At 53.8% G+C, this 27,712-nt stretch overlaps 1 protein-coding gene across 4 annotated transcripts in view; it reads left to right on the top strand.

The window, feature by feature from the left end:
* The first annotated feature begins 4,993 nt into the window (after positions 1–4,993).
* The window catches only part of ZC3H18 (zinc finger CCCH-type containing 18), a 46,645-nt gene continuing 23,926 nt past the window's right edge, over positions 4,994–27,712 (top strand). For 2 of the 4 annotated variants that reach the window (XM_074349205.1, XM_074349203.1), the window contains exons 1-7: positions 4,994–5,181; positions 11,416–12,008; positions 17,841–17,925; positions 18,657–18,725; positions 25,848–25,996; positions 26,322–26,414; positions 27,254–27,411. In XM_074349205.1, coding sequence (XP_074205306.1) covers positions 11,430–12,008; positions 17,841–17,925; positions 18,657–18,725; positions 25,848–25,996; positions 26,322–26,414; positions 27,254–27,411 — 1,133 coding nt within the window. In that variant the 5' untranslated portion in view covers positions 4,994–5,181; positions 11,416–11,429. The remainder of the gene's footprint in view (positions 5,182–11,415; positions 12,009–17,840; positions 17,926–18,656; positions 18,726–25,847; positions 25,997–26,321; positions 26,415–27,253; positions 27,412–27,712) is intronic. The other 2 variants (XM_074349202.1, XM_074349204.1) reach the window with 2 other exon arrangements.

Below are 27,712 nucleotides of genomic sequence, written 5' to 3'. Positions count from 1 at the left end.
GGCCCTTGAACGCGTGTTGTAGTGGCCTTCTCTCCCAGGAAGGACAACACCTGCTGTCTTTCTGATTTTTACATTTTTATTTTGGAACAGAATACACTCAGAGAAAGGCGCACAGAACATGAAGGAAGGTTGGTGAGTAAAGTGTGCACGCGGTTACCACCCCTACCCTGGCTGGCTTCCACTGCTGTGCCATCCAGGAGCTTCTGTAACCAGATCCACACGTGATGGCGTCCTGCTCACTCCACTGAGGTCAGCAGGCGGAGAGTCACCCTGGCCATGTGTGCAGTAGCTCACCGTTCCCTCAGCTGTGTGACTCTCCCCCAGAGGACTGGACTGCAGTGTGTCCACGCACCACAGGCTGTCGATGGACTTTGGGGGGTCTCAGCTTGGGGGAATCACAGACACCACTGCTGTGGACACTCCTGTCCAAGAGTCCTGGCTGAGTGCATTTTCATCAGCTTGATCCAAAAAGTACGATTTCCGGGACCTGGCTGGACTCAGGACCACAAAGATGAGTGGAGAGGGGGGAGGACCGGTGGGGAGGGCAAAGGGTGGCAGAAAGACGGCACACTTGGCAGGTTGTGGTTTCCAATGCCCCCAACACAGCACCCCAGCCCCCACAGGGCTCCCCGGAGCACTGGGAGGGCCTGTGGGGCTCAGCGGTGCCTGGTGGACAGAGGGTTGCCTGTCTCTCCCCTTCTGCTGCTGCCACGCCCAGCCCACCTCTGGCTCCTCTCCTGCCTCCTCTAGGATGGTCCTCCCCCAGGAATTCAGCTCCCAGGACAGCTCCCAACTGCGGTCCTCCTGGCTGGTGCTGAAGTCACCCAGCTGGGACCAGTACCCGTCTTTGGTCTCACACTGCCCTCGTCCTCCAGGCCCTCCTCCTCTCTCGGACAGAAAAGACGGCCAGAGGGGCAAAGGCATCGCTGACCAGCACCTACATAGAGAGTGCCTCCTCCGCCTTAAGTTCTCACGTACTAACTCGCCTGTGGACAGTCCCCATCGCACAGAGTTTCTTGCGTCCCCACCCCCTGGTGCCCCAGGTGCAGCCAGCCTCCTCTGCCACCAGCAGCATGGAAACCCTCAGTGGCGCTCCCCAGGCACAGCATGGTTACGGAGCGTTTGTTCCCAGTGAGCCAGCTCTCTGACGATTTAGCTGTCCACTCAGAGAGGAAAGGACTTGGTGCTGTGTCCCCACAGCGGAAAGTCTAGCCTTTAAAACTGATGTTGTAGGAGGAATCAATCAGCACAGAAAGACGTTCGCAGCACGACAAGCTAACGGTGGGCTCTGAGTGGCGGGTAAGTGCTCTCTCTCGTTTGCGAAATGTGTTCAAGTCTCACAGCAACAGGCCAACAGGAGCTTAGCAAGTGGCCCGCATGGGGCACGGTCCTCAGCCTCTTGTGGCAGTCACAGCCCTCCCCTCCTGGAGGCCACTGTTACTGTTGACAATTTTCAGAACAGAAAGCAGAGTCTTACAGAGGCAAGGAAGCTGCTCAAAGCACACAGCTAGTCAACGGCAGAGCTGGGCTTTGAACCCAGATCCCTCCTTCTACAAAGTAGGTGTCCTCGGCCACAGGCTGGATAGCCACTCCTGTCCCTGTGACTGCAGAGTCACCGGGAGGACAGGGGCACACCCAGATCCTGGGCCACCTTATTTTCTATGTCTGCATCAGTAAATGTGGATTGACTCTGCAGTTAGAAAATGTGCGGAGACGCCCCACAGAAGGGCCACCTGCATCACGGGGTCCTTCCCACACTCGGTCCCCAAGGCCATGAACCCCGCGGCAGGCGGGTGGGGTTCCTAGCGGCTGTCTTGGAGCCTGAGCACCACAGGCAACTTGTTTTCCGAGACAGGAAGCTGCTGGTTGCACCTCGGAGTGGCACATGGGCCCCGTGGGCTCTACTGGTGGCCAAGGTGCAGGAGGGTGTCAGGGTGTCAAAGTGCCGTGTGCAAGCTGTCACCGTGGGAAGAAGTCTCCGGCCGCTGCTAAAGGCTGCGAGGGGGGAGCTGGGCTGCCCTTCGCCCCTTAGTTCAACATCCATTCATTCATTCATTCACTCACCAGAGCCAGCGTGTGGAGGCGCTGCCAAGTGCCAGGGCGGCAAAAACACACGAAGCCGAAAGCCTCCAGTGAGGGGTCTTGGGAGTCCCTCCCCAGCCTCCTGGGGGCCTGCAAACCTCATCAGACAGGCGGGGGCAAGTGGCCACTGCTCTGCGGGTCTTAAGAGTGGCCCCGAATGTCTCCAGGGAGGGAAGGGGGCAGGGTGGGATCAGTGCTGGGACGCCTTGGAGGTCGGGATGGAGCCTGGAGGGGACAGGGGTCCCATGGGGGTCAACACCCCTAACGGTGGAGCCCACCCCTCCGCAGCCTCTCACTGCATCTGGGTAGGGGCTGTGATGTGAGTGGCGGTTTGGATGAAGGGGTATGTGTGTGTGCACGAGCCGGTGCCCTCCCTTGCCCCTCACCACTCGACCGGGAGCAAGTGCAGGGGACAGATGGCTTGTGAAAGTCCAGAAGCCTGAGGCCCACCCGGCCCGGGGCCCCAGAACCCTGGGCTGGCGCGCCCTCTGGTGACAGCCGCAGACAGCAGTGGAGGCTGGTGGGCGTTGGGCTGCTTGGAGAGGTGAGTCCTCTGGTGGGTTCGTCCTGCATAACTCACTTCCCCAAGAGCGGCTTTCAGTCAAAAGCCCTTGTGTCGAGCTCACCTGTGTTAACGACAACCACAAAAGCTGGACAAACCCATCAAGACACACACGTTGACGCACTTGGGGGCCGGCTGGGAAAGCCTTGGGGAAGGCAGGGGACAAAGTGAGCCCCACACCACTCTGGCCTTGGGGACAGAAGCAGGAGGCACAGCCTTGCTGAGCTGAGGAGACAAGGCTCACCAGCTGGGGCTTAAGGGGAAGCGCCCACCTGGGGAAGACTGCAGGGACCAGCAGAAAGCACCGGGGAGCTTAAACAACTCACACTGACTTCTCATGGCTGTGGCGCGTGGGAGTCCGGGGTCAGGGTGCCAGCGTGGCGAGAGCCCCTCCCCCTTCTGTGTCCCACTGGGGCTGGCCTCTGGTGTCTCCTCTTACACAGACGTTGCCCTTTCATAGGGCTGAACAGCATTCTGCTTCATGCACGGACCACAGTCTGTTGATTCACCATCTGCTGAAGGACATCCGGGCTGTTTTCACTCTGGGGCTGTTGTCAATAACACTGCCGGAACGTTCCTGTACAGGATTTCATTGCTCTGGGGGGTGGCATGGCCGGGTCATGGGTTAGCTCTGTCTACGCGCTCATTTCTTCCCTTGCTCATGCATTCATATGGATAACACGGGCAAGCATGCAGGAGCCCAGTCAACTACTCTGTGTGCAGACACTTGCATCAGTGGGCTGGATGGGGCAGGCTGCCCTGAGGAGGGGATCTTCTTAGTGCTCACTGCGGGCTCTCTGGAGCAGAGAGATGGGGCTCTCAAACCCCTAGGTACCCCCAGGGCCAGCCACAGAATTTGCAGGGTCCAGTGCAAGATGAAAACACGGATCCTTGTTCAAAAATGACCAAGAGTTTTAAAGCAAGGAAAGCAGGGCGTTTGACCAAGCCCGGGTCCCTCTAGTGTGGGTCCCTCCTCCAGCATGGAGAGTCTGAGCCTCTGTGGGACGGTTCTGTGAGGCTGTGAAGGCTGTAAACATGCCCCAAATGCCACAGGATGTCCTTCTGGTTGAGGAAAGGTGACTTTGTGTTAATCTGATCATGTTTAGCAAGATGCAGAGTTGTATATTCCCACGGAAATGGTTTAAAATGTTAAGCTTCGGAGTGTAAGACAGGCTCAAGGATGTATTGTACAACATGGGGAATATAGCCAATATTTTGTAATAACTAAATGGCAAATAACTTAAAATTGTGTAAAAAATGTTTTTTAAAATTTTAACTCAAAAACGCTTTAACCTTTGATATTTAAACTCAGTATCTCAAAAATGATTAAGGTTTACGCTGTGCTGATTATTTTTTAAGAAAGATGTGTAAAAAAAATTCAGCTGAGTAAATCTGAAGATCTAATTAGCTTTATTCAACAATTTATGAACCAGAAAGCATCCCACCTAGCACATGGAAAGGCCTCTAGGAGCTGTGCAAAGCCGAGGTTCTCACAGGCGCCAGGAGGGCCGTTGTTCAGACAAAGTCACCTTCCCCTGGGGGGAGAGCAGGCAGGGGCTCTCAGGCAGATCACCTCCTTGGTGCTGACCAGGAAGTTCCAGGATGATGGGTTTCAGTTTCCACCCCTGGGAGAGGCTGAAACTTCCATCAGGTGAGGTGTTAAGTCTTGGTGGAGTTAGTGACTCCGCTTTGGGCCTGTTGTTTCTTAACAACATTAGCGACAGTTAAAAATGTTTACACTCTGACATTTAAACTCAGCATCTCAAAAAATGATCAGATTTTGTGTTGAACTGATTGTATTTGATAAAGTAAGAGCTATTTAGTCGCCCAGAAACAGTCTAAAATGCTTAGGCTTTGACACTTAAAACTCAGTATCTCGAAAACAGTCAGTTTGTGTTGAACTGATACGTGGAATAGAGTGAGGAGCTAGCCAATCCCACGGGAACAGTTTAAAATGTTTCACCATTGATCTTTAAGCTCATTTCTCGAACAGGATTAACTTTTTGCTGGGCGCGCACGCCCCGTAGCGCGGGAGCCCCTCAGGCTCGCCGGAGAGAAGAGCTCGGAGCCCCGGGATCGCGGGGTCCGCCCGCATCGCCAGCCGCCAGGCGCGAACCCGCGCTCGCCCGTCAAGTGGCCGCGTGGCGCGGGCAGCCCTCCCCGCGGCTCATCGGGCGGTGCGAGCGCTCGGAGACCCGCCCCCCGGGGGGCGGGGCCGAAGGCGCGCCTACGCCGTGGCGGGCTCGGGCGGGCGCGCGCCGCGGGGGCGGGGCCTCGCGGAGGCGGCAGCGCGGAGGCCGGAAGGAAGCAGGCGGAGGGCGGGGCGAGTCAAGGAAGCCCGCCGGGCCGCAGGACAACCGTCGCGGCCTGATGACGTCGCACAATGGCCGGCCCCCGAGGGTAGTGGAGCCCGTTTGTTCCGCCCGCGTCGCGCCTCCAGTCGGAGCCTGTGAGGAGCGGAAGGACCGAGGGACGTCTTCCCCGCACCGCCCCAACCCCCGCGGAGCCGTGGCCCCCCTCCCCGTCCTCGCGCTGAGGTAAGCGGTGGCGGCGGCGGGGAGGCCGGGTCGGCGGGAGGAGGAGGCCGAGGCGGCCGAGCGGGGAGCGTGGCGGCTGCGCGGAGCCGAGGCCGCGGAGCCTTGCCGCCTCCGCCTCCGGGGAGCGCTCCAGGCTGCCCACCGGCCGAAGCGTGGCTTTTGGGCCCCGGGAACAGGAGGCCGACCCAGGCACGATCCCGCGTCCCGTCCGCGGCGACCTGGCCAGGGGCCCTGAAATCTCAGCCCAAGCGCCCGGCGGCTACCTCCGCGCCCTGCCGTGGGGTTGATTCTCTCAAAGCTGTCATTCCTCTTCCGGGACATTCGCGTGGCGCTCTTTGCCGCTCACAAAGACGTGGGGCGGCAGAGGGAGGCGCGTGGATTCGTTCTCCGAGCTGGGGATAGGCTCTTCGGTAGCTTTGAGCTTTCCTAGTCTCCTGCAACTTGCTCCCTCGGCGTCCTGGCGGCCACAAATTGGACGTATTGGCTGTGGCCTAAGACGCGCGCCACTCTTCAGAGTGACTTCCTTACCCCTTTGGTTAAGAGCCCAGAGGCTGCTGGGTCCTTGCTGGGAGAAGATTTCAGGACTTCCAGCCTTGCTCCTGCTAAAACTTAAGTTTTCCTGAATACTTTATAACAGCTGAGTTTGCCGGGTAGAGTGGCTGATCATCTTAAATGAGCTGTTCAGCTCCACCTCTGAAAGAGTAGGTCGGTCTTCAGATCCGTTGGGAAGAATGGGAGAAGAGAGTGTTAGAAGCATAACAATGGCTCTCGTTGTTTATGTTTTGAGGCTCATCTCTTTCATGTTGCCTGTGGAGCCGTCCTTTCCCAGAGCAGAGGTTGGGATTCTCAGGGTGAGCCTGGAGCCAGGCTGATTCCCACCTCCCTGGCAGGGAAGTCTCTGCCTGAGGATTTTACAGTCTGAGCACATGTGTGGAGCCCAGCCAGCTCTGGAAACCAGTCAGATGTGTCTCAGAGGCTGGAACTCTTCTGAGTTTTGGGTGGGAAACCATCAAACATTGTAAGAAAGCTCTGTGGAATCAATTCCAGAGAGCAAAAGTTTTCTCCCTTTTTTACAGGTCATCTCAAGGTGAGTGCTTCCTCCCCACGGAGTTGTTTGATATCAGGCCTGGTCAGTTTGGGGTGCTTTCTATCACCAACCTTGACTTCCTTCCTCTGGACGTTGTAAATCTATGAAGTTACGAATCCGAATTCTAACCAGATGTACCAGCTCTTGGGCGCTGACGTAGGGACTGCTCTGTCAGAAGTTGTTACCCTGGAAGGTGATGCTTGTATTTCATTGGTGCTCCTATGCCAGAACCTCTTTAGAAGTCCTGTTTAGGAGGTAAATATGTAAGCCATCTGAGGAAGCAAGTCTCATTCAATAGTCACACCCCATGTTTGACCAAGAATCATCTCATCTGGCTTGGGAACTCACCCTACTTAGTAGACCAGGCTCTGAACAGCCTCCTGCAGTTTCTCAAAGTGACCCACCTCGAGAGGAGGAAGGTTTGCTGCCACTGAGAGTGCCAGGGCAGTGTTCTGCAGGTTCTAAAGGTCACTTGGAAAGAAAAGTTCCCAAATGTTCTGCACTGTAGCAGTGCCATGGGAGTCAGGGTGCCTCCCAGAATGCCTGCTGGGAAATGAGACGGCACTCGCTCTGGGTCTGAGCGTAGGGCAGTCTTCTGAAAGCTAGGCACTTATTTCACATTTCTTCCTGGTGTGCAACAGGTGGTTTATCAAGTAATGAGGCTTTGTCATCTGTTCAGGAAGCATTTACCGGTCACTGTCTGCCAAACATAGTATGCTTTAGAGACACGATGACGGACATGTGTTAGTCTCTTCTCCAGGCAAGTTCACTATCTTGTGGATCAAAGGACTAAAGAGTTTTAAACTTGGCCAAGAATGCTCAGTTACAGGGTGATTGTGTGAGAAGAACAAACTGAGTAAAAATCGTGAGCCTGGGAGCTGGTGAAGATGTGATCAGAGGACCCCCCATTTTGTTGTGTGCACTTAACAGACCACATGTTTTTCCTGGCACCTGACAGGGAGCATGTACTCAGATGTGTGCCAGATTGAATTCACCTCAGAGCAGGACGCTGATGCCCAGAGAGCCAATAACTTGCTCAGAGTGAGTCCTGGAACAGAAACCATCTCCTGACCCCGGTGACACTCCTCTTGTTTGCAGCCAGTGTGACTCAGGTTGCTTCTGATAAGCAGGTAGATTCTTTGACATGTCTCCTCTGTGAGATATTCACCTATGTGTGGCCTCAGATTGTAAAATCCCAGGAGGTCCCATAGAGAAAAGAGATGTGACTCCTTTCCTCAGGAAATTGTCCAGGCCTCCTGTGGGTGCCTGTGTGTTCTGGTGTGCCCAGGACAGCCCATTTTCATGCCTGTTGTGGTTGGTAACAGTGGCCCCTTTCAGTCGCAAACCCGTCCCCGAGTTTAGACAATGAGTTATGGATGTGGTAAGTTCTGCTACTAAGTGCCAGCCATTTGCTGAGCTCGCGGAATGCATGTGAGTCTGAGCCCTTCCACACAGGTACCTCGTGAGGGGCAGGGGGGCGTCTCAACAGACTTTGCAAACAGATAGTCAAAGTACAGTGTGGTGAGTATGGATATGTAATAGAGTAACGTACAAAATGCTAAGGGTAAGAGTTCTTTATCTGGGGGTGACGGTGGACCTCAAGAAGTTTTAAACTCTCTGAAGTGGAAGATAAATGGTGTACCTCCAGGTTTTTCTAGGGAGAGGAACCATCCCAGTCATCAGATTCTCAAAGCCACCAATGCTCCCTGAAAGGCTGAGCACCTCTGACAGCACCGGTCCCCTGCCCCCTTGACGGGAGCAGGTATACTCGGGACTGTGCACTCCGCCATCTTCTTTTCTGGTCAGTGCTGAAACCTGCCCTTGAGAGCAGGGAAGTTTTCTTGTGCTTGGACTGCTGTCATGGTTTCCATCATTCAAACTGGGGGCACAAACAGGCTCTCAGGGTACTTCTTTTCCATGCACAGTACAGCGGCCTTGGATTTTCATTTGAGTCAGCGTTTCCTGTGGTGTCAGTATAGAGGTGTGCACCTTTGGGGGCTTTCTTTTGTTTGATTCATCTTTAGTTTAAGTGCCTAAGGTTCAAACTTCAGACTGGTTTAAAATTAAAAAATTAATGACTGGCATCCCAAGTTCAATTTCCATGTGGTCATCACTCCTTTTTACTAATAGTCCATATAGGTCATACACTTTCCCATCTCTGAAAATGTGTGGTTTTGGTTCTGGAAAGGCTGTGGTAGGAAGCTAGATTGCTCAGCACAAACCTTCAGAAGGGAGGAAAGGACAACAGGCAGACTCTCCTGATTCAGTAGAAGCCCCCAGTTTATGTGAGGACTGTGGTCCAGAAAAGAATTTGCAAAGTCAGTTTGGAATTCAGGTCCCATTTTATAGAAACAACGGCGGTCAGTTGGGGTTGGGTCCTAGCAGGCAGCAGGAGCCCGTTCATGCATAGGTCCAGCTCTGGGTCTGGGCACACGCTCTGGCAGCAGCTCGGAGATGCAGTCCCGGGACCACGCCCAGTGGCCATGTGGCCTAGGTTCCTTCTCTGTTGGGGGGAACGTCACTTATTTGGAAGGTTGTTGTGACGGAGTGGGTCAGGTGTCTGGCAGAGGACGAGTCTCTCAGCAGATGTGGAGCCTGTTGACTTCATTGCAGAGGTTGTTTTAGTGACATAGTCTTGCACGTGTAGGTTCTGGGGTTTGTTGGGTGAATTGCTCCTAGGCACCGCAGGAGAGTTGAACTCAGTCTGATGAGGGGAAGGGGTGTGGGTTTCACACGCTGAGGGTTACCGATACTTGTGTGCATGTTAATCCCACGTGAACTGTGTGGAGCACGTGCTGAGCGTGTTACAGGGCTCATCTCATCGAACGGGCGTGAGGACGCTAACACGGCTGCTGCTGTCCATATACTTCAAATGAAGAGGCTGGGGTCTGGCTAGTTTGCGTCATTCGTCCAAGACCCAAAGGCTGGGAGGCAGGAAAGCTGGGACTCTGGTTCTTGCTCGGGAGCCCCACGCTGCACTGCCCCTGTGTCCCACAAGACGCGGCATCTGCCAGATGGACTGCCCGCTTTGCTGGCCCACAGCTGTGAGCTCACGTATTTGAAGTTAGGCGATCTTTTTCTTCCACTTCTTACCCTAGAATTTAAATTCCAGTTTGCCAGGAGAGAAAGCGCCTTTTGGTTGGACCTAATCATAACGGTGAAACCCAAGTGCAAACCTGTTGGCACCTGGGCCCCAGGAAGGGGCTGTTATCAAGTTACCGGGAGCGAGCGGGAGCGAGCCTCTGTGCTGTGAGCAGGTGGTGTGCTGCGAGTTTTGAGTGTCAGTTGTGTGGGTTTTAAACTAGTTTAAGGGGACGCTTAATTTTTTTTACCAGTTGATTGACTGAAGAGGTAACTTGGTTTCTGGGGTTGCCTTTAGACTGCACACTGTGAGGATTAAACCTGCCAGATCCCCAGCAGTGGTGTGATGGGGCTCGGTGCATTTTGGCATGACTGCCGGGCCACAGGGTCCCAGTTGCCAGCCTAAGAACCAGGCAGCGGAAGCCCCTGCCCTTCTTTGAGAGTTCCTGAGTCCGGCGTGACACAGCCCAGGACCCATCTGCACCGGTGCTGCGGTGCCCCATGGCCGTCCGTGAGAGTTGAGGCTGTGGACCCTCATTAGCCGGCCCTGTCTCAGTAGTACTCTCCCCTTGCTCATCGCCCTGGGCTGCGGGAGTGACATGTGTGGTGACAAGGAGGCCAGGAAGCCATGGGGCAGCAAAATACACCTCTTTGGGGCCAAGTTTGTAACGATTCTTTCCAGTAGTCCTACCTCTGCATAGGGTAGTGGGAAGACTGAAAAGCGAATCCTTTTCAAAACTGTCTGCTTTTAAGTGACTTTGAATGGCTTGTAAATTTCTATTACTGCTAACCATTTGGTTTACTTATAAATGATGGATTTTAAGTGATTTGTCCTAATGTGTGCTGAATTTAAATAATTTCCATTAACAGCAAAAAAAAAATGTAACTGTGGATTCAAATACCAACTCTCGGTATGTGCATCTTTAAACACAGTTTCTTTTGAAAGTATAAGTTTAAAAGATATATTTTTAATCTTTACTTATATAAATGTATACAATAATTTTATATTATTTATATAGTACACAAACGTGTGTGTTTCCACATCTCAACTGAGGTACCGAGTAGCATGACTGTGGCACTCATTATTTTAAATAAAAAATTTTGAAGAATCAGGTGAACACTGAATCCTTCACTGTTCCTGTTACTTCACACTGGTCAGACGGTTACTCGCTACACCTCGCAATGGTGGATGGTAAAAGTTTACTTGTGGGCAATTTGATTTCAGGCACACACGCTCCTACCCCACTTCTGCGGCCTGCGTCTAAAGCTAATGGAACAGCATCCTGTCTTTGCACACTGAGGCGGGAAGAGCAGGAAACAGTCACTTTGTAATTAAATCTAGAAATGAAACCTGAAATGACAGGTTTTTTGTTTGTTTGCTTTTTAAAAAGAAACTACTTAAATATGTAAAGTTTTCTGCCAGAGTCCTTTCCCACGGCGTGCCTGTCCTGGAACGGTGATTCTCAACTATCCTACCAGAATCACGGTGCACTGAGGCCTCTGGGCATCCCTTGGCAGCCCCAGTACACAGGTGTGTGGGAGGCCCAGTGTCTGCATTTCTAAAGATCATCCCGAGGGGTTCTGACGTGGCCATCAGGGCCATACTTGGAGAAGTGTGTTCAGGAACGGGAGACAGCCCGCATCTCGGGGACTCCTAAAGATGGGCCCGGTTTCTGCTTCAGACTCTTCAGAACAATGGCCAGGCTCATGCCTTCAGTGTGGCCAGCTCATGCATAATGCAAGTTTTCCTGAATTGCAGAAGTAATTAATTCACTCTAGGGATCCAGAAAGCTGGCCCTTGCAGTTCACATCTTATTTCTCACTTTCTGTTAGCTGTCGGGCTGCTCTGTGAAAGCGGGCAGGCGGGCCTCTTCCCGGCTGGTCCCGCCTCGTGGAGGCCTTGTGTGCGGTGACCAGCAGCGGTGGTCTGTGCAGTGCAGTCCGGAGGAGCTGTGCAGGGCCCAGCAGACTGCGTGTCAGGAATGAGTGTGGGGCCAGGGAAACCAGGGCGAGATTTCCTTTCCATTCTGCTAAATGCTGTGACTCTGTGTCTCTGTCTTTTGCAGAAGTGTGGGTACCGATGGATGTGGCCGAGAGCCCTGAACGGGACCCTCGCTCTCCGGAGGACGAAGAAGAGGAGCAGCAGGGGCTCTCGGACGATGACATTTTGAGGGAAAGTGGGTCTGACCAGGACTTGGACGGAGCTGGGGGGAAGGCTTCTGATTTGGAGGATGAGGACCACGGTGCCCCGGGACTGAGCCAGGAGGAAGAAGAGAGTCGCTCCGACGAGGAGGACCAGGACTCTGAGGCTCAAGAGCTGAGCGGGGGCCCGGCCAGCCCCCCGCGTGTGGAGGAGGGGGACGGCGGGGAGGAAGACTGCACCAGCGACCTGAGGGACGAGGCCTCGTCGGTCACCAGGGAGCTGGACGAGCATGAGCTGGACTACGATGAGGAGGTCCCCGAGGAGCCGGCCCCCGCCCTGCAGGAGGACGACGGCGAGAAGGCCGGGCCCGAGGATGATGACGAGAGGGGGGACGGGGCCCCCGGGGAGGAGGGGAAGGCAGATGCCCCTGGTGTGGAGGACAGGGAGCCCCTGGAGGCTGCCAAGGAGAGGAAGAAAGAGGATGACGACGGGGAGATCGATGATGGGGAGATCGACGTGAGTGTGGGGACAGGGACAGGGAGGAGCACACTGGAGGGCTGCGGGGCAGGGGAGGGCTGTCCTGGGAGCACTTGCCGTGGGGGTCAGACAGTGCTAAAAATCCAGGAGAAATAGGCTGGATTGAGAAACTGCCAGTCGGTAGCTGGCGGGAGTTCCACAGGCCCTCCTCGCTCATCCGTCTGGTTGTATTAAAATTCTGGAGTTTTTTAATAGGCAGTAGTTTTCACCCTTTGTGTTCGCTGTCTCAGAGTAGTACTTGAGTTAGCAGTCAGCTAGAACCTCTGTGGGTTTCAGTTCTTGTTAGGTTCTTGAGGCTGAAAAACTCCTTCCTTCCAGTTTCGTCTGTTCTTTTATTCATTTTTTTCTTGGCCCCACGGCCTCTTCTCTGATGCGGGCCCCATCTTCTATGGAAGTATCCCTAAAAAGACCCTCGCTGGATAAAATGGGGTTGCGCATCAGAACACCTTGGGTTTTGACCAAGCTGTCGCATCCTTAGAACTTACTTACATTCATCTGGCCTTCAGGGTGAGGAGAAGGTAACTGGTAATGATCATCTTAGATGTGGGTTGTTTGGGTTTTTATGACAGATGATCCTGTTGAAAGAACTTTAATCACCATCGTTTAAGAGGTTGAGTTTGGGGGGCGGAGCCTGAAGCCCTACTGAGTAAAGCTTGTACTCAAAGGAGGGGAGAGGGAGGCAGAGCAGAGGGAAAGGATCTGGAGTGTTAAGTATCCTGGGGGCCGATCCTGGTTGAGTCATTGTGGAGAGAGGTGGGCCTGGGGAGTACCCCTCAGGAGGGCCCTGTATTGAGGAGGGAGAGGTTGCTGGCCAGGCGCGCAGCTGCAGCTTCACGGGCAGCTCCGTCCTGGAAGGTGAGGCGGTGCCGCACAGCCACGCGTGTGCCTGGTCTTAAAAGACGTGCTTGTCGGTTCACAGGGACAGAATTTGTGGTGCATGCGTGTGTAGTTAAAGCTTAGGGGTTTAGATACTCTCATAACTTAAGTTTAGGAGGTGGTCTCATGTATTAATAGCCTTTGCTTAATATTATCTTATTGAAAGTGGTATTGTCGAGACCTGATCATGCAACTGTCCTCAGGTTTTGCCAGCTCCACCTCCTTTCCAAGCTCCCTTTAGAAAGTTAACCCTGACGGCAGGGTTGCCAGAGGGAAGGAGATGCCAAGAGACTCCAGTGAATCAGTTTGGGTGGAATTTGGGAGTGGAAGATGAAGTCACTGGTTGAGGTCACCTGTGAGTTTGATTTTTCAGTTTACATAGAGAAAAGCCACTAGGAAGGTGAGGGGTCCCGACAACGGGGGCACCGTGGCCGGCGGTTCTGGGTTCTGTGTGTCCCGTTAGGAAGGCCCAGCTGCAGATGCTTCTTGCTTCCACTGCTGAACGCATGGTAGCAGACTTCGCCGCCTCTGCTGCCTGTGTTCAGTCGCAGGGACATGAGCCTTGCTGCGCCGTGGCGTTCCTGCTGCATCCAGCTTTGTTGGTCTCCCCCGGGCCAGCATTGGAGCCTCCTTGCCCACCGACCCCACCTGGTCGGCCGGTCGAACGGACTTGTGCCTGCCTGGCACCTCCAGTGAGGCCCCCACAGCCCAACTGGAACAGCTCCACTCAGCTCTGCGGGCCCCGCGGTGTGCCAGGCTCACTGTGAAGCACTGGGGGTGTAACTGTCCCCCATCCTTGGGGACCGGTGGGCCTGCATGGGGCTGGGCGCTGTGAATGGAGACTTTGGCCCTCGCAGGAGCGCACCTGCCTTCCAGGAGCTCCTCTGGGTTATTTTTGCTCTTGCCTGTGCCTGTGACTGCGGGCTCCTCCACACCCTGTAATCACTGGCCTCAGTGTCACCTCCTTTCCGTAGGCCTCCTGCCTGCCGCCCCTGGCTCTCCTGTTAGATCTGCCTGGGCACCTTTGTGGTGCTTCCACACACAGTCTGAAGTAACCGGGCCATTAGTGCGTGTGTCTCTGCTGCTTCCCCGCACCTGCCCCTCCAAGAACACGAGTTCCCGAGTCCGGCCCCTGTGTGGCTGGCTCCCTCCATCCCCAGCACCTGGCACCTTGGAGGCAGTGCTCTGGGGCATGCCAAGTTGAGTGCCATCGAGATGAGGCGTGGTAGTGGGCGGGACGTCTGCACTGGAGAGCCTTCCGAACAGAGGGCAGTCTAGCACTGCGTGTGGGTGACCAGCACCAGCCTGAGCCTGCGTTGGCAGAGCCCGGCGTAGACACGCGTCAGCAGGCATCTGAATCGCTGCTGCTGGGCCGTCTTCCTGCTCTCTCTGTCCCGGTTCTGGCCCTTCCTTCCCTGTCAGGATCCCGTGTATCCGCAAGCACACACTTATATCTTTCTTTCCCAAGATGGAGAGGGAACTAGAGCTGTGTGCTTGGGTCCATGAACAGCCTGCTTCCTTCCAGCAGGCTTTGGTCTAGTCCCCTTTAGTTGAAGTCCCTGCCAGGTAGCTTCTGGTCCTAGTGGGAAGTACCCATCCCAGAGGGCTTTTTCCCCGTCGCCTTCCAGGTATCAGAGGTGAACTACCTGGATGTTTTTGTGAGGAGGAAATGTGTAGTTTAGTGTATACCTCGAAGATGTGCATTCACGGAAGCCTCTGAGCTTCTCCGTGCCCAGCAGCCCCTCTTGCCAGTCTGCCAATTTCCTGCCCACAGCATCAGGCCCAGAATTGCTGGGAACAGCAAGCTGAGTGGAAGAGTCTAAAAGGCCCTGCAATTTATTCTCCTCTTAACTCAGAAGCACTTTTCCTTGTAGGTTAGGGTTAGATTGGGGGTTACTGGGACAGGTGAACTGGTTTGGGAGGGAGTCACCCCCACCCTCCCCAACTCTTCTAGTCTGCTGAGAGTTTCCATGATAATGACATCAATTTGTACAATAAACCCTTGAAATTTTTTTGTCTAAACCACAGTTTATAACTCAGGCCTTGAGTTACCTTTATATGTTTTTTGTGTGCTGCCCTCAGAAGCAGATGCCTTTCTGGAAATGCTACTTCCCTGTGCGGTGGGGATGGGATTTTGCAAACAGGGTGGTGGGCCAGCTGTTAGCAGCACTGGCTTATTTGTGGAGGGGGCGTCGAGGGGACCTGAGGACCCTGACGCCTGAACCACGGGTGAGCCCTGTCTAATCAGTAGTCGTGCCCATCAGGACGCCACACTTAGAAGGACTAGAAACGTGTGGTTTTGTTTCTGCTCCCTGCGTGTCTCTCAGAAGAGCGCCGGAGCCACCACCATGGCCTTGCGCTGCGCGGTCTTCCTCTCTTAGACCAGCGCCTCCGGTTCGTCTCACCAGAACTACTACTTCCTTCGGGGGCTGCTGAGTAGATCGAATGTTCTTCAAGGGTCTTTGATTTGCCTTTACAGACACCAGCCCCACCGTCTGGTCTCCCCATCCTCTCCTTTGCTCAATTCCTTGGTTTCTGTTTTTATATCTTGTCATCTGGTGAACAGAACTTCGGCCCCCAGAGTATGCCATCCCCCAGGAGAGGGTGGAGTATGTTTTGTTCCCTTCCTTTCATTGGTGACTCTCACACTGTATGCTGGGCTCTCAGAGATGGCAGGACAGTGGCCTGGTCAGAAGTGGTAGCTCTGGGTCCACCCACATAAAAGTGCTTTGAAGCATTTTCCTTGCAGGTGGTACTTTGTGTTTTGTCCTGTTCAGAAGCACCTGCTCTTTCTGTGTCTGGATACATAGTATCTTCTGCCAAAGGGCTTCCCACACCACTCAGGCTTCCTGGGGACACGTCACTGCGCTCACTCCACTGCATGCCACTCAGATGCTTCCCAGCATCTGTCCCCTTGAGGAAGCCAAGGAAGCCGCTGCCTGCGCCTCCATCAAGGAAGGAGGCCGTGCGGCGCAGCCCCTGAGGGACTAAGTGGTGCCAGGCTGTTGGCTTTGTCCCCTGCAGGACAGGGACAGGGTGCTGCTCCAGACCCCTTTCTAAAGCCGGAACACGTCTGAATTCCCAAACCACGTCTGGCTCCAGGGGTTTTGAGTGAGGGATTACAGCCTGTATTGTCACTGCATTTTGCAGGTGCAGAATCTGGGGCTCAAGGGGATTCCGGTGGGATCTGGTGGTTGTGCCAGGGTGAGCTCTCTCTGCTCCTGTGTACATGGGGCCCTGCGCCCAAGCTCCAGGTGTGGTGGGCTTCAGCCTGGCACAGCCCACTGGGTAGACCAAGGCTTGGGGTCGGGGCATCTGCAGTCACAGGCAGGATTCAAACTCAGGCCTCCCCACCACGTGTCTGCTATAAATAAGGACCTTCAAGGTGAACATGCTGGTTTGTGCTCACCCCAGCGGCACGCTGCCAGCGGGCTGGAGTTCCTCCCAGGCTTGCACACTGTGGCGGGCCTGGCGCTCTCCCCCCAGGCTAGTCATCAGTGCCCTTGTCGCCTGGCCTTCTGTAGACCCACGGGCCTGCTTCTGACTGGACCGCTAGGGCCCCTGCTCTCGATCACATCGCCAAGGGTCGCCAGGTCAGAATTCCTACCCATTAATCACACACCTGACCTGATGGAACAGCTAAGTGCTGGCAGTCTGGCTTCAGAGATCCCTTTCTTGAGTTGTGTTTGCAAGAAATTCTCTAAGATTCTGGTACTCCTTTTATTTGTCATCACCTGAAAGGCCATCGTGCTAAACGCACAGTTAGTTGGCAGGTGAGGACCTTCTACTCCTGAGTGATTTATTGCTGGTTTTGTCTGTTAGGCCTTGGAGTATCCCAGGGCACCCTTGGCGGCCCCGGTGACTGCTCCCCAGCTAAGGTGGGAGGGGGCTCTGCTCTCTGCTCTTGTGAACATGGAGAGTAACATCTCTGCAGAAACAGCTCTTCGCCCCGATCTGGTGCCCTGCCTGTGCATCCTGGCTGCTGACACATAGTCACTCTGTTCCTCATCCCAGGCTAGAATGTGGCCAGGCTGGACTTGAGAAGGTCACGGCAATGTGGAGAGCTCAGAAGTGTGGACCCCTGTCAGGGAGTGTCCCCAGGCCAGCTGGGACGGAGCGATAGTTCGGACGAGGCGGTGCTGAGGAAGATGGGGGAGTGGGGTCCGCACTGCTTGAGATCCTTTTCATCGACTGCACTAGGGTACCTTGGACAGGATGAGAAGGGGCAGTGAGGGGCCCCATCCTGGACATACTGACAGATTTCAGTCAGGTGGCTGGATGCTTGTCTGCTAGGGGCCATCCCAGGGGTGCAGGGTCTCAACTCTGGGGCGCAGATGGCCCTGGGGCGGTGGGGGCTGGGGGTGGGTTGTGCAGAGCAGTTGTCTAAGCTCTCTGCTGCTCTTTGGAATCCCTGGGGAGAGACCCACTCAGGCTTTGGTCTTTAAAGTCTCCTGCGTCACTCTAGAGCCAGGGTTAGGAACTCTGGACCAAGAACAAGAAGAGAAGGGCCCAGGTCTGAGCTAATGGTGGGCCCACTCACTGGCCTGAGCCACCTAACTTTCTTCCTCCCTGCCCTTAGGCTTTTAAATTAGAGGGAGGTAGCATCTAATTTAAAGGACATATAATACTTTGTTTAAATGTACAAAATATTGAAAACCTGAAGGGTAACCACGTCCTGCTCAGAACTGCCAACAAGAGAACTTGAAGGAGTATTCTTTGGTGTGGTGCCTCAGTCTTGGAGGTGAGCTCTGAGACACCCCCGTTGTGTGGATGAGGTTTGGGAAATGCAGGTGAACTGCTAAGTGGCCAGGACCCGGACCTCGGGAACGCACCCTTTCTGGTTTGGTGAAAGCACGCCGGTTGGTAGATGCCCCTCCCGCCTCTTCCCTTTGTTAAGACGAGTCTCTCTTCAAGTCACGTTGTCCTCTGTTTCAGGATGATGACCTGGAAGAGGGTGAAGTGAAGGACCCCAGTGACAGGAAGGTGAGGCCTCGTCCCACCTGCCGATTCTTCATGAAAGGTAATTGTCTGGGTGAGAGCCTTGGCACGGCCAGTCCACGTGGCCTGGCTTCTCCCAGGACGGGCGCTGGTTCAGCCTGGTCGGGCGCCCCGGGGCCTGCTCGGGCTGTCCTCGGGACCTGTGCTGGTGGCGGCGGCACGTTGACGTCAGACAGTGGGCCCTTTCATAGGCCGCTTTCAGGACTCCGGAGCTGGGCCAGCTCGCCTATTTCTTGCTGGGGCTCCTGGCCCTGCTGCCTGGCGCAGACCCCCTCTTTACTGTAGGCAATGTCAGCTCTTTCTAAGTGGTCCTTTTTGGAAGGCCACGTGCCCCAAGCTGCCAGTTTTGACATTTTCCCGCCTCTGTGAGGACAATTCCCACTTTGCTGCAAGATGTCTCAGAAGCATATCTTTCATCTGGCGTGGATCTCGGAATAGCTGAGGCCTTTGAAAGCCAGCCATGCATCCTGAAAGGTGGACAGAGTGAGTCAAGTAGTTGTGACAGGGGGCCCGTGACAAGGGCTGGTGAGCAGTGGGCATTCAAGTCCTGGAGGCTTGGCGTGGAGACAGCAGCCTGTGTGTCAGGGCCGCTCTGGGCGCAGCGCCGGTGGGCACGTCGCCGTAGCCCCGCACATGCTGGCGGAAGGCGTCTGCTCTTGCCCGTGGTCCGCCCTGACCCTAGACGACCTGTCTGCTGAGCCGGCCCCCCGTGCGGCCTAACGCTCACCACAGCTTCCTGTACTTCTTTTCCAGACGTTGTGACACCATTGTCCACTGCTCCACCAATACCAAATTCCATACCATTCAGAGGCCAGGTTAAAGGTACAAAACATACGATGTTCCCTCTCTTTAGTACCTCAAAGCCCCTCTGCTCCAGAGGCCAGACTTCTTTCTCCTGGATCCAGAGTCCTGCTGTGAAGTCGGAAGGAAGGGGCAGGCTTTGAGGGACAGAGAGCGGTCACGCCAAGGCTCACCAGAGGGCGGCTGCCTGCCCGGGGAGGGCGGGGACGTTGGGCGCTGGAGCCCCATCCTGTGGGTGGCCCTGGAATGAACCTGTCCTGAGTGCTGAGGTGGCCTGGTGGTGAGGATGCCTGGGAACTGGGGGCCCTGGGCAGCTCATCCTTGGGGCACGTCCTCTTGGCTGTGCTGTTTCCATGCTGCTTGTTTCTGCCACGTGGGGACAGTCTGGCTCGTCTGAGTCAGATGTCCACATGGTGGCTTCCCTGTGTAGCCAGTGCCCTGTGCATGCGGGAAGGCCGCAGAGCCAGCCTGAGGACACGATGAGCGCACAGTACGTTCTAGAAAGAAAACTACTGCGGTTCCCTCCAGCAGCAAGAGAGTCACTTTAGGAACACAATGAAGTCTGTTGTGTTTGGTGAGGATGCGGAGAAGGGAGCCGTGCGCCTGCTGCTGGGAGCCAGCAGTGGTGCGGCTGCCTGGGGCCCGTCCCCTCAGCATGCCGCGTGCAGCGGCCGCGGACCCAGCGGCCCCTGCCTGGTGGTCGGGAGAGGAGCGGAAGCCTAGGCCTCCCGGAGGCTGGGGCGCGAGTGTCCACAGCAGCCGCGGAGTGGGCGCTATCCGGGCGTCCCTCCGCTCGTGAGGGGAGAGACAGAGCACGGTCCAGGTGTGCAGTGGAAGGCCTGACCCCATGACGTGGAGGAGCCCTGGGGGGCTGTGCCCATTGAAGGAAGCCCGTCTCAAAGGCCCCTGTTGCACGTCCACGTACGTGAGCGTCCAGGGCCGGCAGGGCCATGAGACAGAGTAGGTCATCACTGTCTGCGCTTGAAGGGAAGAGGTAGCCGTTGAGTACAAGGTTTCCTTTTTGGGTGATGGAATGTTCTGGAATTAGTGGTGGTGATTGCACAACTTTGTGGAAGTACTGAAACCCACTAATTGTGCACTTAAGTGGGGGTCTTTTAGGATAGGTGAATTATATCTTAATTTGAAAATTCTGTTTTTAAAAAGTGTTTTAGCTATATTTCTGTTACATGTTATGATCTGCAGATTAACCGTTGCTTTGCCCGAGTGGACACAGTGCTATTCGTGGCCATTGACTACAGAGTACACTGAGGAGTACAAAGTGGAACATTTCAAAGCACCAGTGCTTTGTTTAGGACGTATTTTCACCTCTCATGTGTTCAGGTTGAGTCATCAAGACGTGACGTTCTATCCAAAGAGGCACAAACAGCACTTTCTTCAAGGGGATGCTACTTGGAGTCTCCGATCTTCCGGCTGTCGGCAGCGCGCAGCCCGTTCTGTGGGCCGGCCTCCTGCGTCTGCTCCTTCCTAGTCTCCCTTTCCCTTTCCCCTTATTTTAAAATTGTGGTAAAATACACAATATAAAACTTATCATCCTGCCCATTTTAAAATGTCCGGTTCGTTGGCGTTGAGCACCTTCATATTGTGGCTCCTGTCACCGCCCACCTGCACAACTCTCCATCCTGGAAAACTGCAGCTGTCTCCATTAGACGTGGACTCGGCACCCGCCCCCACCAGCCTTGGCACCTGCCCTTCCATTTTCTGTCTCTGTGTCTGACTTCTCTAGGTGCCCGGTGTAAGTGCAGTCTTGCAGGGTTTGTCCATTTGTGACCGGCTTCTTTCACTCAGCATGGTGTCCTCAAGGTTCATCCTGCTATAGCAGGCGTCAGGATTTCGTTTTTAGACCGTTAGTACTCCCCGTATGATGGGCCGCTTTCTGCTTACCCGTCACCCGCCGATGGACACCGGGCTTGCTCCTGCCTGTCAGCTGTCAGGAGTGGTGCTCCTGCGAATGTGGGTGCACACGTGTCTCTTCAAGACTCTGCTTTCAAGTCTGCTGAGTACACACCCAGAAGTGGGGTTGCTGGGTCATGTGGTAGTTGTATTTTTAATGGTTTGAGGAACCCCCCACTGTTGTCCATGGTGGTGCACCATTTGCACCCCACCACCACACCAGGGTTCAGGTTCTCCTCCTTGTCAACTCCTGTTGTTTTCTGGTTTTGTGATGGGAAGTGTCGTACTGGGTGTGAGGTGGTGTCATTTCCCTGTGGTTAGTGGTGCTGAGCATCTTTCCATGTGCTTTTTGGCCATTTGTGTATCTTCTTGGGAGGGATGTTTATTGCCCATTTTTTAACCCCTGCATTCTCTTTTGTGTTCAGTGCAGCAGATCTCAAAGTGTGCTCTGTGGACCCCTAGAGGTTCTTGAGACTCAGGGCCCCTGCGGTCAGAGGTCTCGTGAGACTCAGACCACACCGGTGGCAGAACTCGTTTGGCAGTGTCTGTGGTAGAGCAGGAAGAATCACAGGTAGACTTTACCTTTGAGTACAGGTCTTCTTTTAAATAACTTTTTGAGGTCTCATTTACATTCCATAAAATTCACCCATTTTAAGTGTACGATTCGATGATTTTTATTAATTCACCAAGTTGTGCATCCATCACTTCAACCCAGCTTTAGAATATTTCCGTCACCTCAGCCAGACCCCTCAGCACGTCTTTTGATATTCCATGTGATGAAACTACAAGTGTGCACGGAGCCCCTCTGCTCTCACTGAGGTGCTGGGGCGTCTGATGGGAGCCAGGACGCGCCTCGGGGCCAGGTCCCTCCAGGACACACCCGGGAGACCAGCTGACAGTCTGTGCTGGTGAAGTTCAGGCTCTCAAGTGAAATCAGAATTTTGGAGAGTGTGACAGCTTCACAGAGTTTGAGGACTTTTCCAAATGACTGTTACATGATGTTACAAAATCATTCCTGGGGAGAAGGCCATTCCCGGGCCACGAGGGACCAGTGGACTTCAGTGGAAGAGGCGGAGAAGTTCAGTGGTAGGGCTGCGGCTGACCATGACGAAGCCTCAGACAACACGCTGGCTGCTGAAAAGGCTGTCCGCCCCACCCCATCCAGCTGTGCCTCTGGGTGAGGCTGGCTTCTCCTTGCCTGCTTCACCACACAGCCCATCACAGCAAATGGAGCACAGATGCCAGCTTGAGGGTCCTATTCTCACGTCAAAACTAAAGAGACGTGCAAAAAGGAAGATAATGCCGCTCATCCCTGAGTGTTTTTAAAGTATCTTTTCCTAAAACACTTATGTTAACAAGTATTGTTAACGTTAGTTACATATGTTATATTTCATGCCCTTAAATGTTCTCAGTTTTAATTTTCACAGTAAATATCAAGTATAATCGTAACAAAGGCTCTTTGGGGTCCTGAGACCAAAAAGTTATGAGAACTGCTGCTTTCAAGTCTTTGTAAAAGAAGCAGCCCAGAAGTTGTTTTCATTATTTTGGCTGCCACAGTGAACACATTCCTTAAAGAAGCTGAACTACGTCAGGATCCTGCTGGAGATGCCCGCAGTGCCTGCCCGTTGGCCGCGGTTCTCTGTGGAAGGGGAGAGTGCTTGAGTGCCTTTGCTCTGTCGCTCGAGGTTCGCTTGTCGTGGTTCGTTGGATTTTATGCCTGTTAGAGTGAGCGTTTGTAGATCTTGGGTTGGTCCTTCATTATTTATTAGATTTTTATATATTCTACTTTCCTTGTAGGAAGTATTTTAAAAAAAATTTTGGTGGGGGGTGAGGTGATTAGGTTTACTTATTTATTTTTTAGAGGAGGTACTGGGGACTGAACCCAGGACCTTGTGTTTGCCAAGCATGCTCTCTACCACTTGAGTTATACCCTCCCCAGGAAGTACTTTCTAAAACCATGAAGCACTTTATAAACTTCATTTTGACAGTCCCTGTATCTGTTACTCTGAGTGATTCAGACTAACAGGAAACAGGACCAAGGAGTATTTAAATAAGAAAGGCTTTGTTTAAAATGTTAGTGTGAAGCAAGTGTTTTGCACTGAAAGCAGATATTGTAAAGTTATCTCAGCTGCTGTAGGATGCGCTGGGAGTGCAGCGATGTGCAGCGTGTAAGTGCCTTCAGGCTCGGCGCTGCGGCCCAGGCAGGCCGGCAGTCAGACCCGCAGGCTCTGGGCGTGTGTCTGGAGCCACTGCGCACCCACGCTCACACGTGTGCCTGCAGACACGGGCACTTTCTCTTGTCTGACGCTTCACTCGGTGAGCGAGGTGGGCTCCTGGGGCTGCGGTGTGGGGTGTGCTTTCCTTTCCTGTCGCCTCTGTGTTGGGTTCCTTAGTTTCTGCTGAGAGACCCAGGTGAGCTTTCTCTGGATTGTGTCTGTCTCACTGATAGACTTTGGGTTTGTTGCTTTTGAGCATGCAGGTTCCTTTTTTGTAGGTATATTGTTTAGTGAAAAGAAGCAAGACTCATCAGAGTGTGTGGTGTAAGCAGGAAGAAGTGGGACGGGGCCCTGATGGGCGGATAGATGGATCAGTCCCTGGCAGGGTGACACTGCGGCTGGTGGGGCGCGCTGCAGGCGGGAGGCCACTGAGTGCCTCTTAGAGTATTTGGGTACTTTTGTTTATGTGTGCTCCTTTTATTAGTTTTATTATGAAATATTTCACATGTAAAATAATACATCCACACAGACATAAAGAATAATAAAAGAAAAAGGCGATTTCTGATGTGCCCCCCACTTCCGTTAAGAAACAGAACCCGATCAGGGCCTTTGAAGCCCCATGTGCGTGCGGGGAAGAGGCCTGGCCCCTCGCCCGCCAGGCAAGCCGCTCCTCCTCTCCTGCCCTCCCGCCCGCCCGTGTAGCGTCCTTACAGAATTGTAAGTCTGTTTATTCGTCTAGCCTCGATCACAGTCCACATCAGTTTTGTGTTTGTGAAGTTTCATTTAGAAGCAGAAAACGATACGGTTTTAAAACGAGTTTATGTATTTTTGCTTCCATTTCCTGGAGAATGTTTTCCCCAAACAGATGCTTTTTTGAATCACGAAAGTAGCATGTACTGATAGAGAATCGAGGCAGTAACCATTTGGGTGTGTCCTTCCAGACTTTTTTCTACACAGTTAAAAATTCATTTTTTAAAAGGCTGATGGGATTGTACTGCTCTTGCTGTTCTTTTTGCCTGCATTTGCGGGACGTCTGCCCTCGTGTGTACAGCCACCCACACTCCTTCCTGGAGCAGTCTTCTCCCCTCTTGGGAGGTCAGGGTCAGGACATATGCACAGCGTGGTCCTTAGCACAGCCTGGGGTGGGGGCCTCCCTCCCTCCTCACTCACCCTCGCACCCACCCGCTCCCCCTCCTCCCCTGCCCGGCCAGCACGGGTGGTGAGAGTTCTTTCTCATCGGTGGGCTCACAGCTGAGGTTTTTGTTTTGTTTTGAAAGTGTTTTAAATACAAAAAGAACAGAATAGCATTCATTTGTCCACCACCTACATATATATTTTAGATTTTAAAATTATAGAAAAGCTGTGGTTTATATTGTTAATACTTTTCTGAACTTGCAAGTTTTGTACAATGAGCTTTTGTTATTTTTTTCAACTAGTTTGTTTAAGAGTCAAGTGGTGAAGAAGCCCATAATGTTTTGGAATTCGTTTTTGAGATGTATTGACTGCATAATCTTTTTTCTTTAAAACCTCTGGGTCTCCGGGATTTTGAAACCCCTATAGTATATTTTCCAGCCTCTGACAGATATGTGATCTCTCAGACACTTTTAGTAATTTTAAAAGTTGATCAGTCATTTTTGCATTCCCAGAGAAGTAATTTTAAGCATACTTTATTTCATATTTAATTTAGAGCAGTATATTATTAAGTTGTTTTTTATTTTATTTGTTTTGTTTTGGGGGGTTTAGGGGGCGGTAATCAGGTTTATTTATTTTTAGAGGAGGTACTGGGAATTGAACCCAGGACCTCATGCATGCTAAGCATGCACTCTACCACGGAGCTATACCCTCCCCCTTAAGTTGGTTTTAATACAAATTTAAACACTCGTAATGTTTAAAAGGTAAGATTTAGTGTTTTCCCTAAATACCAAATGATTATTTCTCTTTAATTTACACTATACAAACAGAAATATTCAAGTGGAGTATCATGTTTGAAAGTGAATATATATTAAAAGATAATTTAAAATTTAACTACATGCTAACCCAATGAAAAAAAAATTGGGGGGGGTGTGGTAATTAGGTTTATTTATTTTTTAGAGGAGGTACCAGGGATTGAACCCAGAACCTCGTGCGCTCCACCACTGAGCTATACCCACCCTCCGAAAATATTTTTTAAAACTACTTAGATATTGTATGCCATATTTATTTTTGAACCTGTGTACATATTACCTATTCAAAAAGTTAAATTTTAAAAACAGTGATTCACTCACATATTAAATTAAAACTAGGCATCCTGCCTTCTGTGCTAAAAAGTCAAGTGGTTTTTTTTTAATGATCTTGGTGCTCTGTTGCTGAATAATGCTAAAAGTCGACCTTTTTATCATTTGTTGTAAAGTGTAAACACCCAATTTATTATAGTCGTCCATGTGTTTTCTCTCTGACACGTTTTTTGAAGTACTAGAAACACCCTGGCATGGTTGATAGGGGAAGCGCAGACACGCAGAGCTGGCGCAGACCGCCGGCCTCAGGTCGCAGAGCTTGTCGGTCTCTGTGTCAGCACGAGTGTCTTCTGAGCCAGAACAACGACCCTGTGGGCGCACCTGCAAGCCTCCCCGGGCCGTGTGTGTGCTGGGCAGTGCCCAGAACTCAGGCCGCCCTGGCTGGCTGGGAGGCTCTCAGACTCTGCTGTTTTTCGGGAGAATGAACTGTGCACATGGTGACTACGGAGCAGGGACCCCGGCCCCTCTAGGAGGTGCTCCTCGCAGGTCGGCCCAGACTTCGCAGGCCTGCTGCTCTGCGCTCATGGGACGTTGCCGGGCTTTGGGTCCGTCCCCGCTCAGGCTCACGCACCTTGTAGGGTGGAGAGGGTTCCACTGGCAGCCTGGCACGTCCCAAGCCCCCCCGCGTGGCTGCTACTCCTGGTCCCGCCCCAGGCTGCGGCAGGCAGAGCAGGTGGGCAGCTGACCTGTGTGCTCGGGTGCTTGGGCCATGGCCCCTTCTGACCTGCCTTTTGTTTCCGTAGGGAACTGCACCTGGGGGATGAACTGCAGGTTTATCCACCCCGGAGTCAACGACAAGGGCAACTACTCTCTCATCACCAAGGCGGAGCCCTTCCCGCCCAACGGCGCCCCGCCCCTCGGACCGCACCCTCTGATGCCTGCCAGCCCTTGGGTGCGTGAACGCCTCTTTTGTTGCTGGCAAATCACTTCTAAGCTCTGTTTGTGAATCTCCAACATGAAGCACATTCATACGCCTTGTGTCTCAGGGACCTCTGTGGTGCCAGGGCCCCAGAGCCGCCCCCCACCCCCGGTGCTCGGGTTGTCTGCAGCGGAGGGCGCCCTGGCCCCCGGGCAGCCGTGTCGGGCAGAGCGAGGCCCGGAGGAGAGAGCGGGCAGTGTGGCCGCTGGCGTGTTAGCTGGTGTTCTGCTCCTCTGGTTCTTCATAGATCTGGAAGTTTGCTTGATCCCTTAACTCCTCCCTTCTCGTCCCTTAACAGGGCGGGCCGGGAGTCGATGAAGTTTTGCCTCCACCCCCTCCAGAGCCCCCCACCGAGAGCGCCTGGGAGCGAGGACTCCGGCACGCAAAGGAGGTAACAGAGCCTGCGCAGACAGGCAGTGGTGGCGGCCGGTGCGCGAAAGCAGCCTGCCTTTGACCCGGGACGGCGGTCAGAGCTCAGTGCGGCCTCTGGAGAGGGCGTGTTTCTGTCACTTCTCTGAAGAGGTGGAGGGCGGAAAACGACATCTGCCTGTCTTGGAGGCTTGCTGGGCCATGACAGAGCCCCGGAGGCCGGGGAGGCCCAGTCAGGAGCCCGGCCTGCTGCCTGCATGTGGCTCGGCCAGCACTGGGCCGCTTCCTAGAGAGCACACAGTGTTCCCCAGAGTGGCCTGTGCATCTGGCACGCGGTCCTGTCTCCCTAGAGAACACCCCTCGTCCCACCCCCAGTCTAGGCTGCTTCCCGGTCCCGGGGGTCCAGGCTCACGGTCTCCAGGCCTGCTCTCTCCACCAGGATGACGGGCTAGAGCAGAGCCCCACCCGCCCCTGGCCCTCCTTTCCTCTGAGGCCAGCTGGCTCCGGGGCCTCTCCTGCTGGGAGCGTGCTCACCGACCTCTCCACTCTGTCCTCCCAGGGCACGTGTCTGGAGCCCCTGCTTCAGTACCTGGACTAGTAGTAGGGAGTCACCGCTCCGTCCCCTCTGCCCAAGTGCTGCTGCAGCTGTGCCTGCGAAGACGGCGTGCTCCCGTCCCCCCGAGAGGCGCGTGGATCCCGTGTCCGTCCCAGCACAGAGCTTGGGCTCGCATCAGCCACGCGTGCTCTCCTGCAAGGCCCTCCAGCCACGCCAGCCCAGGCTTCGTGGGTCAAGTCAGGACAGGACTCCCTCTGTGTTCCTAACAGTAACTCGTGTTGGCTTCTTTCTTCTTACAATGGTAGGTTTTAAAAAAAGCAACCATTCGAAAAGAACAGGAACCTGATTTTGAAGAGAAAAGGTTTACAGTGACCATTGGCGAAGATGAACGGGAGTTTGACAAAGAAAATGAAGTTTTCCGAGACTGGAATTACCGCATCACGAGAGATGTCAGAGATACAGCGTAAGGAACACTGCGGCCCCCCTCCCTGTTGACAGAGAACGCAGCTGTCCCCTGCTGTGTGGGCTCGGGCTCTGAGAGCAGCAGCACGTGGCCCCCAGCGTGTGGGGGCCGAGCCCTGTCCCTCTCCCTGCACTGAGAGCGGCATCCCGACCCATCTCAGACGCTGTGCAGTTGACTTTCCTCCTTGTCTCGCTTCCGTGGAGGACATGTGCCTGGGGTGGGCTTCCACCCATTTGGGTTCCTATCGTATCTGAGAGTCTTTACAGCTGTTCTTTAACAGCTGGAGCCCCGTAACACAAGG

This window comes from Camelus bactrianus, chromosome 21, assembly GCF_048773025.1.
Source record: "Camelus bactrianus isolate YW-2024 breed Bactrian camel chromosome 21, ASM4877302v1, whole genome shotgun sequence".
Lineage (NCBI taxonomy): Eukaryota > Metazoa > Chordata > Mammalia > Artiodactyla > Camelidae > Camelus > Camelus bactrianus.
Note: the sequence above shows the minus strand (reverse complement) of the source record. Positions and strands in the feature narration are given on the sequence as shown.